This window comes from Diuraphis noxia, unplaced genomic scaffold (genome assembly GCF_037042655.1).
Source record: "Diuraphis noxia isolate RWA-SAM2 unplaced genomic scaffold, SU_Dnox_SAM2 contig0003, whole genome shotgun sequence".
Classification (NCBI taxonomy): Eukaryota; Metazoa; Arthropoda; class Insecta; order Hemiptera; family Aphididae; genus Diuraphis; species Diuraphis noxia.
In genome coordinates, this window is record NW_028301713.1 from 63,635,385 (window position 1) to 63,648,253 (window position 12,869).

The 12,869-nt window shown below is 26.6% G+C and overlaps 1 protein-coding gene across 3 annotated transcripts in view; it reads left to right on the forward strand.

Annotated features, from left to right (window-relative positions):
- Nucleotides 1-12,869, forward strand: part of LOC107162731 (arrestin domain-containing protein 3-like) — a 105,185-nt gene that overhangs the window by 63,067 nt on the left and 29,249 nt on the right. For 2 of the 3 annotated variants that reach the window (XM_089223005.1, XM_089223006.1), the window contains 3 exons: nucleotides 6,645-6,767; nucleotides 7,382-7,515; nucleotides 8,845-8,940. In XM_089223005.1, the coding sequence (XP_089079131.1) occupies nucleotides 6,645-6,767; nucleotides 7,382-7,515; nucleotides 8,845-8,940 (353 nt within the window). The remainder of the gene's footprint in view (nucleotides 1-6,644; nucleotides 6,768-7,381; nucleotides 7,516-8,844; nucleotides 8,941-12,869) is intronic. The other variant, XM_089223007.1, reaches the window with a different exon arrangement.

Here is a 12,869-nt window from a genome sequence, read left to right on the forward strand (position 1 = left end):
ACAATAAACTTATATTAATATTACATATTACTGCAGTGTTAGTATATTATAGGTACTATAAATAAATTAATTACCAATATATTATTTTTATTACAATTAAATTAATTTTATCGATCAGTTGTTTATTTGTGCAAACTTATAGCTACTAGCTGTGGCGAGTTGCACAATACATTTTTGGATGGGCACTTACATCTATTAGTCATAAATTTTTTCAAACAATCACTTCTTATTAATCTGTGTCCACCAGTCAAAGACAGTTGCGACTTTATCTCATAGGTATCTTTTGGGTAATTTATTGATTGTGCGGTATTAACGTTGAAATGAAAATTCCCAAGTCAATACTTAAATAATAATAAATTACATATGATAATCATGATTAAAGTCAATAGCAGTAAAATGTAAATTAATATAATGATAATAATAAAATAGTAAACTAGCACCACAGTAATATGCAATAAATAATAATTATATAAATGAGTGTATCTAATAAACTAGTTGTTATTGTAGTACCTAATATACTATACAACAATAATAATTATTAATAAAAAAAATTCGGATTTTACTAACACCGATTGTTATATTTTATCCTTAGATTTACCAAATCCCGTTTATAAAAGTCCGATTTACAAAAATCATTGGGGGTTTGATGAAATAATTTTGTGATTCTTAGGTTTAACCGAAATCAATTGGTAAATGTCCAAATTTCGGACATTTACCAATAGTAATCGGTGAAACCTAGGATTTACTGGCAAACCCTAGGTTTAACCGGAATTTGTACTTTTACCGTAACACATACACACACATATATATATACTAGTTGATCCCTGTGCACTTCATTGCACATTAAAAATACCCACTCTATAGGATTCAACATTTTTGGTTAATCCGTCGTTTATCCCCGGCGAGTCATAATGAAAACTTCCCGTGACAAATTTCCATGGATTTACCCTACCTATCTTAATCTCCATAAAAGATTTTTAACACAGTCGTTTAAAACACAGAACTAAAAGTATATTTTATCATATTTTTAGCTTTGTAAAGGTGAAACAATTTTTAAAATTAGTAAGTACTGATAACACATTTCTTGTTCTTTCATAATAAATTGTATAATCAATAGCAACCATATTATACGCAAAAATATATTTAATATTATTATTATTTCTATAAAAAATCTCAAATTTGCAATAAAAAAATTAAGGGCAACTTATCAAAATATAATATAGCCTATTGATTCGTGGGATTGCGGTGTAACTTTCTGATGATAAAAAATTTTAAAATCAGTTAAATTGTTACAGAGATGAAACCGATCAAACGAACAATTTTTTTTCTTTATATTATATAACCATTTTAACCCTTATACTTTATAGGTGTCAAATTTTGAAAAATCCTGTTTTAGGGGGTTTTATCATTTTAAAATCAACTTACTGACACAATTCCATACTCATATCTTCAGTGGTTCTGGCTAGGCGATGATGAATCCAGAATCACCCATGACAAGTTATTTTATATATATAGGTACAGATTATCTATATTTCAAATAAAATATGTTCAAAGAGTTTTTAATTTTCTACTTCCGTTAGTTTTTTTTATAACGTATATCATTAAATCATGAATTCAAAAAAAAAAATGAATTTAATAAAATTTAATATTGATAATCAAGGTGTTATATTTTAATAAAAAATATGACTTAAATTAAATTAAATATTGATAATCAAGGTGTTATATTTTAATATGTGAACTGCTGACGGAAACATCCTACTTTAAATACACGTATTCTATATTTATGTACAGGTTAAGTCGCTTTTATTGAAGTTAGTTTTGTACAACACAGAAAACCCAATAGGTACTATAATAAATTAAATGTATTAACTTGTAAAATATAAAAAATTAAAACAGCCTACGGATTAAGTGTATCTAAACATCTAATAACTGGTTACATACAATTTTTTTAGAAAATGTATAACTGATATATTGGTAAAATATATTCAAATAAATATCTCTCAGATTAAGTACGATGATGTGTTGTAATTGTACCTATGCGTCGAACCAGAGCCGTAAACTTAATACATTAATTCACCAACTATATATTAAGACGCATACCACGACTGGTGACCTGTGTAAAATAAAAAATTAAAGTTAATAATCAATATTATATAAAAATTAAAATTAAAATGATTAGTGAAATTGATTGCCAATGTTATAAACACAAATATGTGTTGTGACATTTATTTATAACTCAATATTTCGTTTATATTAGTAATTCGAAACTAAATCTAGAGAAGTTGAGGAGAGGTTGCACTAGTTTTTAAGTTAGATTAAGAACTTAAGATAATATGTAAGGTTATCGAGCGTTATGCGACTTTTTGTTATTCGTTTTATCTAACACCAATAGCATTCCACTTTGAATTTCGAACTCAAAAGTTGCCGTTCTTTGCTAGCAAACAAATGCAAAGTTTTAATGACACTTTTTACTCGTACGATTCTACTTTTAGACTCCCCCAATTTTTTATCTTTGTCTTAACTTTAAAACTCAAACGGCTATAAGAACGTTGATATTTCCTGGGCCCAGCCATATATACAAGAAACAATGGAATTTATTACAATTAAGGAGGTCTTATTTGATAAAATCAATACTAAACTGTTGACTATCTACGCAGTATAATATTAACTATTTACCACATACTATTTTGGTGCCACCGTAAACGAAGTTCTAAATAATATAAAATATAATGTAGAATAGTATTTACTTATGTATCAGTTATTGCCAGTAAAATCAAATGAAGCAATAGTATCGATTACCGATAACTCAATGGCAACTCTTAGACTGATATGCTTGCAAGCCATACCTCACCACGGGTATTTGATATTATAAAGTATATCATTAGACATACATAAGTTAAACTCTTTTTGAAACATATTATCGTACTCATATTATGTTATCATTCAAAATTATAGTATATTCAAATATTTTACTGATCTAAAAAAGAAAAAAATGATCACGAATAATAAACTTACATTAATAAGGATAATGTTAGCATCAGCAAAGCTACAAAGCTATTCTGTACTTATCATTTTAAAACTTTATGCGAATAAGCTCATTATAGAACGGATGAGCTGAAGTTAATGCGCTCACGTCAGCTGAAAACGAAATAAATCGTGAAAGACATTTTATCGAAACAGAAGAAATTACCGACCAGTTGAAAAATCAGATCACGTTTTATACTTATTTAAGAATTCTTAGTGTATATATACATAGATAATAGGTGTAGGTAGATCGTACGCGATATTATAAATTACTCCTTTCTATTTTATACATTTATATATGTAAATATAATTTACGACGGTCAATGTTTTTAATTTTGTTTGTCTAAAATGTCAATATTTCTAATTGACACAAGATTGTAATTACTATACATGTTTATTATACTCGTGTTCAATGTATGAAATCAATATTATTAGGAACGTTTGACACATGCTCGATGATAATATTATTTCCTACAACATAATATATTAATATCTACCTGCAGACTACAGTACATCGTTATACGTAAGTACTGAACAGTAAATCTACATGTATTTATAATGATTGATGATTTATTAACCAAGCTCACCAAGGTCCAAGTTAGATATTGTAACTAATAAAATATTAATTTCAACTTAAAATGTTTCAGTAGAAAAGTAGATTCAGACTGTAAACTGTAAACAATCTATAACAAACTATTACAGACTATACATTTACAATTAATATTCATTATTCAGTCTATGGACGAATGTATTGAGTCTTGACGTCTTGTGTAGCAGTACAAACTTTTTATTTTTATACCTACCTTTTCATAATTTACTAATTACAATAATATAACTCATCATCAACTATTTATTTATTTAATAATTTTTATTGGTTTTGAGCCCAACAAATATCGTCATTAGCTATTGGTAGTAGCGTTTTGGAACTAGGAACTAGTGATAGCGGGCAGTTCGTACTTTCAATCACTTTGCATGAGTAGCATGAGTTCGCATGACTGATTACAGCATCGAAGCAACCACGCCGCATCAACTATTTTAATATAGTATTGGTATGTTTACAGAGGAATGGCTAATTTATTATAAAAATGTACATCACAAATCTCAATATACAGAATATAATATAGGATAATCTAAATTAACAAGTAAAGCATATTATACTTAAGTTAAGCGTAGAAAATAAATATTTTACTTAATAACAAAGTATATACGTGTTGTATATAATTTATTATGTACCTATTATAAAGATATCTATTTCAATAACTTAAAATTTATAGCATTGTAGCCGATGTTCATATCAGTACAATGTACACATACGTTAATCGAAAACTTCACCAATAAATAATCCAACGTCATAACTAAGTATGTTACACAATTATCTTTAATAAGAACTATTATTTAAAAATAGATTTAAAAGTATAAAAATATTATTTGTATTTGGTAGTTTGGTACATTATAATTCAATCCATATTAATGATAATTCATCGTACTTGTATTCTTTGAGACTCAAAACTGTACAATATTATTATATATCATAATTATTATTAGAATTCTTTTAGAATTCCGGGCTAGTTCCAAACACTAAATAATATAGTAATTATTATGGAATATTACAAGTATTGACTGTTTTGGCAATCAATTATAAAAATAATTAATTTTTAAATTACGGCTTTTTTAAATAAACTAATTATTTCTATTATTTCTACTAATTTCTCCTATTAGATACTATTGTGGTAATCTGTGGCAATTAGCAAACATTTATGAACAAGATAAATATCAATTTCCGCTGTGAATATCAATATATACTGGATTTTAGATCCACGGAGATTTTGAAAAATCCTTTCTTAGCTAGTCTATATATTATAAAATGCCATGCTCATGGCATAAGCAATTCCGGCTAGGAGATGATGAAACAGTCAGTCTGGAAAAGTTATCATATATATTATGTATGTTATTTTAGGAGTGAGGTTAGCACAATAAATAATATTATTAGCTTATGGCTTAATAGTTAAGCCGATATTTTCTTTCACTAAGAATCAGCAAATCCAATCATTTACGAAGAACAACCTTCCATTTTCCGAGTGTATAATACTAATAATTCAAATTATTTTACATTTTAACCTAGATATATCTCAATCCTTTTTTTTTCATATTATTATTATTACTATGTATATATTATTGTTAATGATTCATTCTTGTGTAAAATATATTAATGTTTAAGGCCAATAACCTTTGCTGTTGAAACTCGATTAAATAAAAAATACCAATAATTATTGTAGAATAATATTTTCGTCGTATTTTTTTAAAGGTATTACAAATTCAATATCTCAATTTGAGTAGATTTATAATAATATACTGTTAACGGTAAAATTATTAATTAATAATGTATCATCAAAAGTTTTTCACGTCTTTCAAACATAGGTATATACCAAAAGTTTTTGCACTCAGATAACTTTATTGTATAGAAAATATTTTATCTGATTCACTTATATCTCTTCACAATCATTATACTGAATTTATTTACACAAAAGTTTTTATATAAATAACATTCATCCTGTATGTACGACACCTAAATATTTCTAACATTTTTAAACTTTTTGGTTATATTAGGTATGTAATCGTATTACTTCAAGGCAAGGTTGGCAACTTTGCCGATAGACAACATTCAAAATGTAATTTAAATTAATTTTCCAAACTAAAAACCTGTAGCATTACCTGTAAGATATTTTCAAAACATACGCACTAATATAATACCTAATATAAAATCGTATATAAAGCATTTGAGAACAAGAGATAAAAGTTCTTAGGCTTTAACGGAAAATATTTATTCCTTTATAATAATTTTAAGTTCATAGATACGATAATAATAAACGATAGAAAATACAATAATCTGGCGATGTCGTTTGAAACGAACGGGGAAAAAATGAAATGTGTTCTGCAGATAGCATATATTGTTTGTGTTTTCTGTAAGTGTATTATAGACGTAAATAACGTAATATTATATTGCAAACGCTTTCTGTTATACCTACGCAGAAATGACAACAACATATATTATTATGTTTTCGGGTCAAAAATATATATGTCTATTTTTCGTTTCGAATGCTATAAAAACGTACCTACCTATGTTGCGCGTGTAGGTTTATAAAATACATTATATATAAATGTATCGTATACAAACAATTTAATACATGTATATATTATATAAATTATGTGTACTGTGTAGTGTATGTGTTACGTACAGAAGAAATAATTTAAATATTAAATTATGTCACCTATATAAAATCACATTACATCAATTGTACGAGATGAGGTGTGATGTAATTCCCAAACTAGTTTTTAAGACTAAAACGCAAGTTAAAGCTACCTGTTCATCACTGTTTAGTTATACTACGGGGATAACTAGCGAAATCTGAAAAAAAAAATACAAAATTCAACTTATCTTAGGTTAATTATAGATGACCCACCCTTGGACAATATTTTCAAATTGGTATCGATATAGCGTATAATTATACGTGTATGAGTGTACGACCCCGTTTAATATAGTATATTAAAGCGTATTTTCTATTAAATTCAAAAGTAATAATATTATAAGCTAGTAACAAAATTATTTTTATTATTCACAGCCGTCCGAATCGTCCTCAGGGGCAAGGCTCACGCGGAATGGCAAGTGTTGGTCAGCGGTGATCGTTCAGCTATAAAAGACGACCAGTACTTCATCGACAACCGATCGTTAATCTTCGGAAAAGGTTTGTAAATACACGTATAAAATATATACCTAATCAAGGTTGGGTAAAGTACTTTTTAAACATGTTTAAAATAAATCCTCAAATAATTATACAAAACATATCGAATACGAATTGAATTCGAATACTTTATAAATATAGTATTCCGAATAATTTATTTAAAATACTATGTAAATATCCCAAAATTATACTTGTGTAAGGGGGGATATTTAAAATTACAGTCAATGTTAAAATAAATTGTACTTACAAGATTGCGAGTTTTTTTAAATGTTTGTATGTGTAATACTATTAAAATAGTTCATGATTTACAATAACAATACAAATTAAATTAAATTTAAATAATATATTTTTCTCTCTTGATACTTTTAAAATTATTGAGAATACAACTTCAGATACTTTTGGAAAACAATATTCTTAAAATATTCCGAATAGTGTATTTGAAATAACTTATTCTGAAGTTCGGAATATTCTACTCAAACCTCTGTTTATAAGTGTACGATTATAACTATGTAATGTATACGATAATCCACACTCGCGTTGAACGTAAATAAAATAGGATTGAAGTGTAAAAAAGTAACTCTTCACTGAGAAAATTTAAAAAAAAAAATGCATTCCAGTAGACCGGCAAGACGGTCCCGCTCCAATTCTGCCGCGTGGAATTCACCACTTCCCGTTCAAGTTCCAACTTCCTCAGAGCTCGCTGCCTTGTTCGTTCGAGAGCAAACCCGGATACGTCAGATACTACATCAAGGTAAACGCCGATTGCATGTGAAATGTAAATTCTGTATATTTAATGCATCACATATATATTCTAGACCGACCTAAAATGTATATTGTATCAATAAATTATTTCAGTATGTATTGCTGCGTATGTTTTATAAATTAGTTCTATATTTTGATCATTTATTTTCATTTGAAACTAACGATGTTTGCGGGTGATTTATGGGAGTAATTATAAAAAAAAATAGGAGACCTAAAATGTATAGAGTGTGCGAAAAGATGCTTATTATTTCAAAAAGTATATTAATGTTTTTGAAAAAAAAATTTTTATGAGATTTCATGTCGTCACAAAACAATGTAATTTTTAAACTGTTTTGGATCAAAACATAAAGAAGTTTACAATAAGTATCTATTTAAAGCTTTAATGAGTGAAGTAGAGTGGTACGCGATTAAGCCACAAAATGTTGATTCACTATTATACTCCGTTCATCTTAACTTGGCGAATGAGATTATTCGTGGTAACATCCACTAGTAAAATTCAGAATGGGTAGGTGGGTAGGTTAGTATGTGATATTGTAAAGATATGAACACTATGAGGTAATACAAATATAATATGAACTAGAAACTATAGACTATATAAGTATTTCATTATTTCAACATTATAACTTAGGTATATTATAAATAATTTATATTAATTATACATTAATAAGAATTATTTACTCCCATCAAACAAATCTTGTCACCACACAACTGTTATGACTCATAGTCTACTCGTCTTGAATTTGATTTTTATGAATCAAAATACTCTGCAAATATTTTATTTTCGAAGATGAAATTAAAACTGTATGTTTTAATAAAAAAAGTAAAAACTTTTTAAAAAATTTGAGTATAAAAATATACTATTTATTATATATATTTTTAAATCTTAGTGTTTTAACAGCTAGAACCCATGAACAATTTTTTCCCCGAAAACATTTATACATTTTTTTTTAAATTATGTCCAAAATAACTAAAGAACCACCTGGTTTGAAAATAATGGCAAAATCGTTAGTACATTCTTGCTAGCCGTACTTCTAACAGTGCAATTTAAATTAAACCATTTTCTAAACTCCAAATATTACATATTTCAAGCAATACGCAAGAAGAATATAAAATACATGTTATCTATTTTCATGTAGACAGCTATAAACTTATTTGTAAATCTTATTAAAGTTTTGATTTTTGTGAGTATGCTGAATTAGAGGGACTAGAAGAGAAGAGGGTTTTGAGAGATTTATAGTAACCCCTAGTCGTCACACTTATCACACGTGTGTGCATTTAATTTTTACTCAACCTAGTCAGAGACTTGTCTTTTCCACAGGTCACTCTTGACATACCGTACGCGTCTCCTCCGCAAGGCATGAAGTACTTCACCATAATAGGACCCCACATCGACTGTATGGACGATCAATATCTGGTGAGTGATATAATGTAGATTATAAGATATAATAATTTTCAAAGTAGTTTAAATTGTTTAAAAAAATAATCACAATTTTTATACCGACAATTAAAAATTAATGAAATAAAGTTAAATTAATTCTAACTTACTAACTTAACGTAATGATTTGAATTTTTTTTTATTTACTTAACTTTAACTACATATCTTTTTTTCTTTTTCAATTTAAAAGTAACATAATATTATTCAATTTACCCAATAGAGAATTTAGCTTTGAATTTAAATAACCGAAAAAAGTATGAATATACTATATGGTTAAAGTTAAAGTCATATAGTTAAAGTTTTATAAGAATAAAGAAATAAATAGTAAAAATACAAAAATTTATTTTATCATCAATAATATAATATTATTATGTATTAAATAAAAATCATAATCTACGACAGCAATTTCATCTATTATGATTATTATGACTTAATGAAATCTTTTATTGATAAAGCACGCGAAAGCTGTTTGTGCAAGCTATATAACGCTTGTACTTTGCACATTACCAAAAAAGTTATTAAGTGACATCTTTAATTACTAATTAGGTAAACATATTTATAATATCAAAATTCAATAGTTGATATAAAATGTGACTTTTTATTTAATAGGTTAATATAATAGAAAATTAAGTATAAATATATATTTAGATAATTACTGTCATGCAATTTTATTTTCTGATTTTCATAACTATAATGGGTTTGTATATTATTATTAATAACTAATAAGTCAAATCAAAACCAATTTTTAACTCTTCTGGGTTCCGGTTTATTCCATGAAACTAATCTTCCCCCGGCACATAATTTCCCTGCCAAATAGTTCCATTCAATTAGGTACAAACATTTTGACATTTATTCTCACTTAAAATGTATAATTTACACTCGTAATATCTAGAAAGGAATATAAAACCAACAAATATAACAGTGTAGTACATAAACTAAAGAAAATTTAATTTGAGGGGGAGGGGGTAGAAATTTCGGGTCAAGGATACCATTCAGTATATCATCATTAATAATTATTACTATACACACATATGTTTTAATTTTTAAAGGGGGAATTGAACCCAAAAACAACCTCCTTGTATACGCCGCCATCACTGATGCTAATAGCAATCTAAATTTATAACTGACTTAGTTATTCTTTTATATGACATAATTTCCCAAATTATGCGTGGTATTAATATATCCTATTTTAGTATATGTTTATGAAAGAGGGAGAATACATTTTTCTAAAGGAATCTTTATGGCTACGTAACCAAAAATATAAAAGTTTAACGAATTTACGTTAAATACGTATATTTAGGTAAGTACGCATTATTTTCATTAATTTTTTTTAATTATTTTCAAACAGCAATAATAACCATATAGCCATCATACACCTAAACTAGATATCTACTTTGAATATTATATCTTAAAACAGAATATTTGTCATAAATGCTCATACCCATACATATCTGGATAGGTACTGGGCAAACAGTTTATTTTTATATGCTGATTTTGAAGTTTAGATCAGCATTCAGCGGAATAGAATATAAGAGCAAACATTCGTATAACCTCGCGGGCCCTATATCGAGGTCACTCAGAAAATATATGCAGCATTACGAGTCGATATTTTTTTGTACCTTTTGAACTTTGAAATTATTTTAAAAAAATGTACCAATAAATAGCTGAAATGTATCACATATATTATATTGTAAAAATTAAAACGTTTAACGAAAATACACGAAAAAACCATATTATTTTTATTAAACGTTTCTTAAATTGATGTATGTTTGTAATAGGTACTAAATAGGTGAGTACAAAATAATTTTTGAGTAAAAAAAAAACACATTAAACCCTAAAAACTATATGGTTCATTTTCCAAGTTTAAATATTGAGTAGGTATTTTTTAAATTTTTTTTCCAATTAACTTCCCTAGTTCATGACATTGATGTCTGTTCATAGATATTTTAATTGGAAAATATTGTATTCACGATTAGGCAATGCTTCGATAAGATTTGTGGTTTTTTTTTTTTTTTTATCAATATAATCGTAAAAGTTACAAATTTAAATTAAAATCCATGAAAAGCACAAACGTTAAAACACTAAATTATTTTTAGCACAAGACATATATATATTATAACAATGCTTTTCATAGATGTGAAAAACCATTTAATTTGTAACACTTTTACCCTAATTTATGAAATGACAAACGCGTTGTAAAAACTTATAACAATAATATACCTACGAACAAATATTGCATATTCAACAGGGTTTTTTAAAATAACAAAACGGTTCAATTGCCTATGCACGGTTTCATAGGATAAACATCTATAAATTGAATGTTCAATGTTCATATTATTATAATTTTTAAACGTGTTGTTAAATGTGTGGTAAATAAAAATAAAAATACTGTTATCAATCACTTATGGATGTATCTTTGTGGAAGATCTATATACAAAATATTCAAAGCATTTAAATATTATGAAGGCTCCACTTGGAGTAATGATCTGTTTTTTATGGACCATTACTTAACTTTTTCTTTAAATTTCGGCAGAAACTAGAAAATGGCTCACAAAAAAAAAAAAAATAATAATAATAATTAACACAAAAAAGGTTTTTAAGAGCAGAAATTTAATTTAAAAAAAAGGATATTAATAATTTAAACTTTACCCGAGAAATGAGCAACCAACTGTGTAATATACCTAAAATGTGTTACTTAATACTTATACTAAAGGTATGTATTTATAATTAACAAATTATTAATAATAATACATGTATTATACTTCGTACTTTTTCAGTACCAATTATTACTAAACATTTATTTTCGTAAGCATCTGTGACCTTATAAAAAAAAATTAAAATTACAAATTTTTATTTTTAAAACCACTTTTGAAACAATTTATAGTATGTCTTTTATTAAAATTTTAATTATTAATGTTTAACATAACGGATTTGCCTCTATACATAATATGCATCAATGCTTTAACGGCTATACATACCCATTTAGAGCATAGGTACGTTATATTTATTTATTTGTGAACGGGCTTGGAGCCCAAAAAGATAAAACAGTTTATAATAAAGATTAAGAAAGATATAACAATAAAGTAAGCAAACGCCAAAATAATATATAAAATAGACAAGTGTCATTATGTAAAAAAAAAAAAAAAAAAACAAAAAAAAAACTTAAGGTAAAAATAATAAAACAGACTGAACTAGTATTAATAAAGCGTTTTAAAAGATGCTTAGGTGCTCGCTAAAAGTGTGCATCATACGGTGAATAGGATTATTTCTACCGTAGTTGGTGCTGTGGATGGGAATAAGTAATAACAAAGGGAAAATTAGACCTAGTAAAGTGAGAGGGAACTTTAAAATTAACTAGAGAAAGGAGAAAGGGAGCATCCACACGTCTGTCAATAAGCTTATGTATAAATAAAAAATAAAAAATGTAGGTATTCTAAAAATGTAGCTCAAGTGTCTATGGATTATATTTAAAATAAATTTTTAAAAAATATTGATTAGAACAAAAGTTATTTCATTTGTCATAATGTCAGATCTCTGTGGGACACCCTGTATATCTATAAGCAATTGACTTTACAATATTTGATTAAAATTTCTGGGTGCTGCGGATGGATTGTAGTCCTGTTCTATGTGTACCGTGTACGTGTAATCAATAATCTATTGACTATTTTAATAATCATTATTTTATTTACGTCATATTATATCGATATATATAATTATATTATATAAAAGGAACTCCATATATATCAACATAATATAGCAACGATCAAAATAATACAACAAAATTTGAACATAACTACATAAATACTAATTAGTACATTTTTATAAAAAATCTCAAAACGTACAATTTTATGCATAAATCCCAAAACACGCAATTTTTGCAACATAAACCATGTTTAAAGTAATCTACA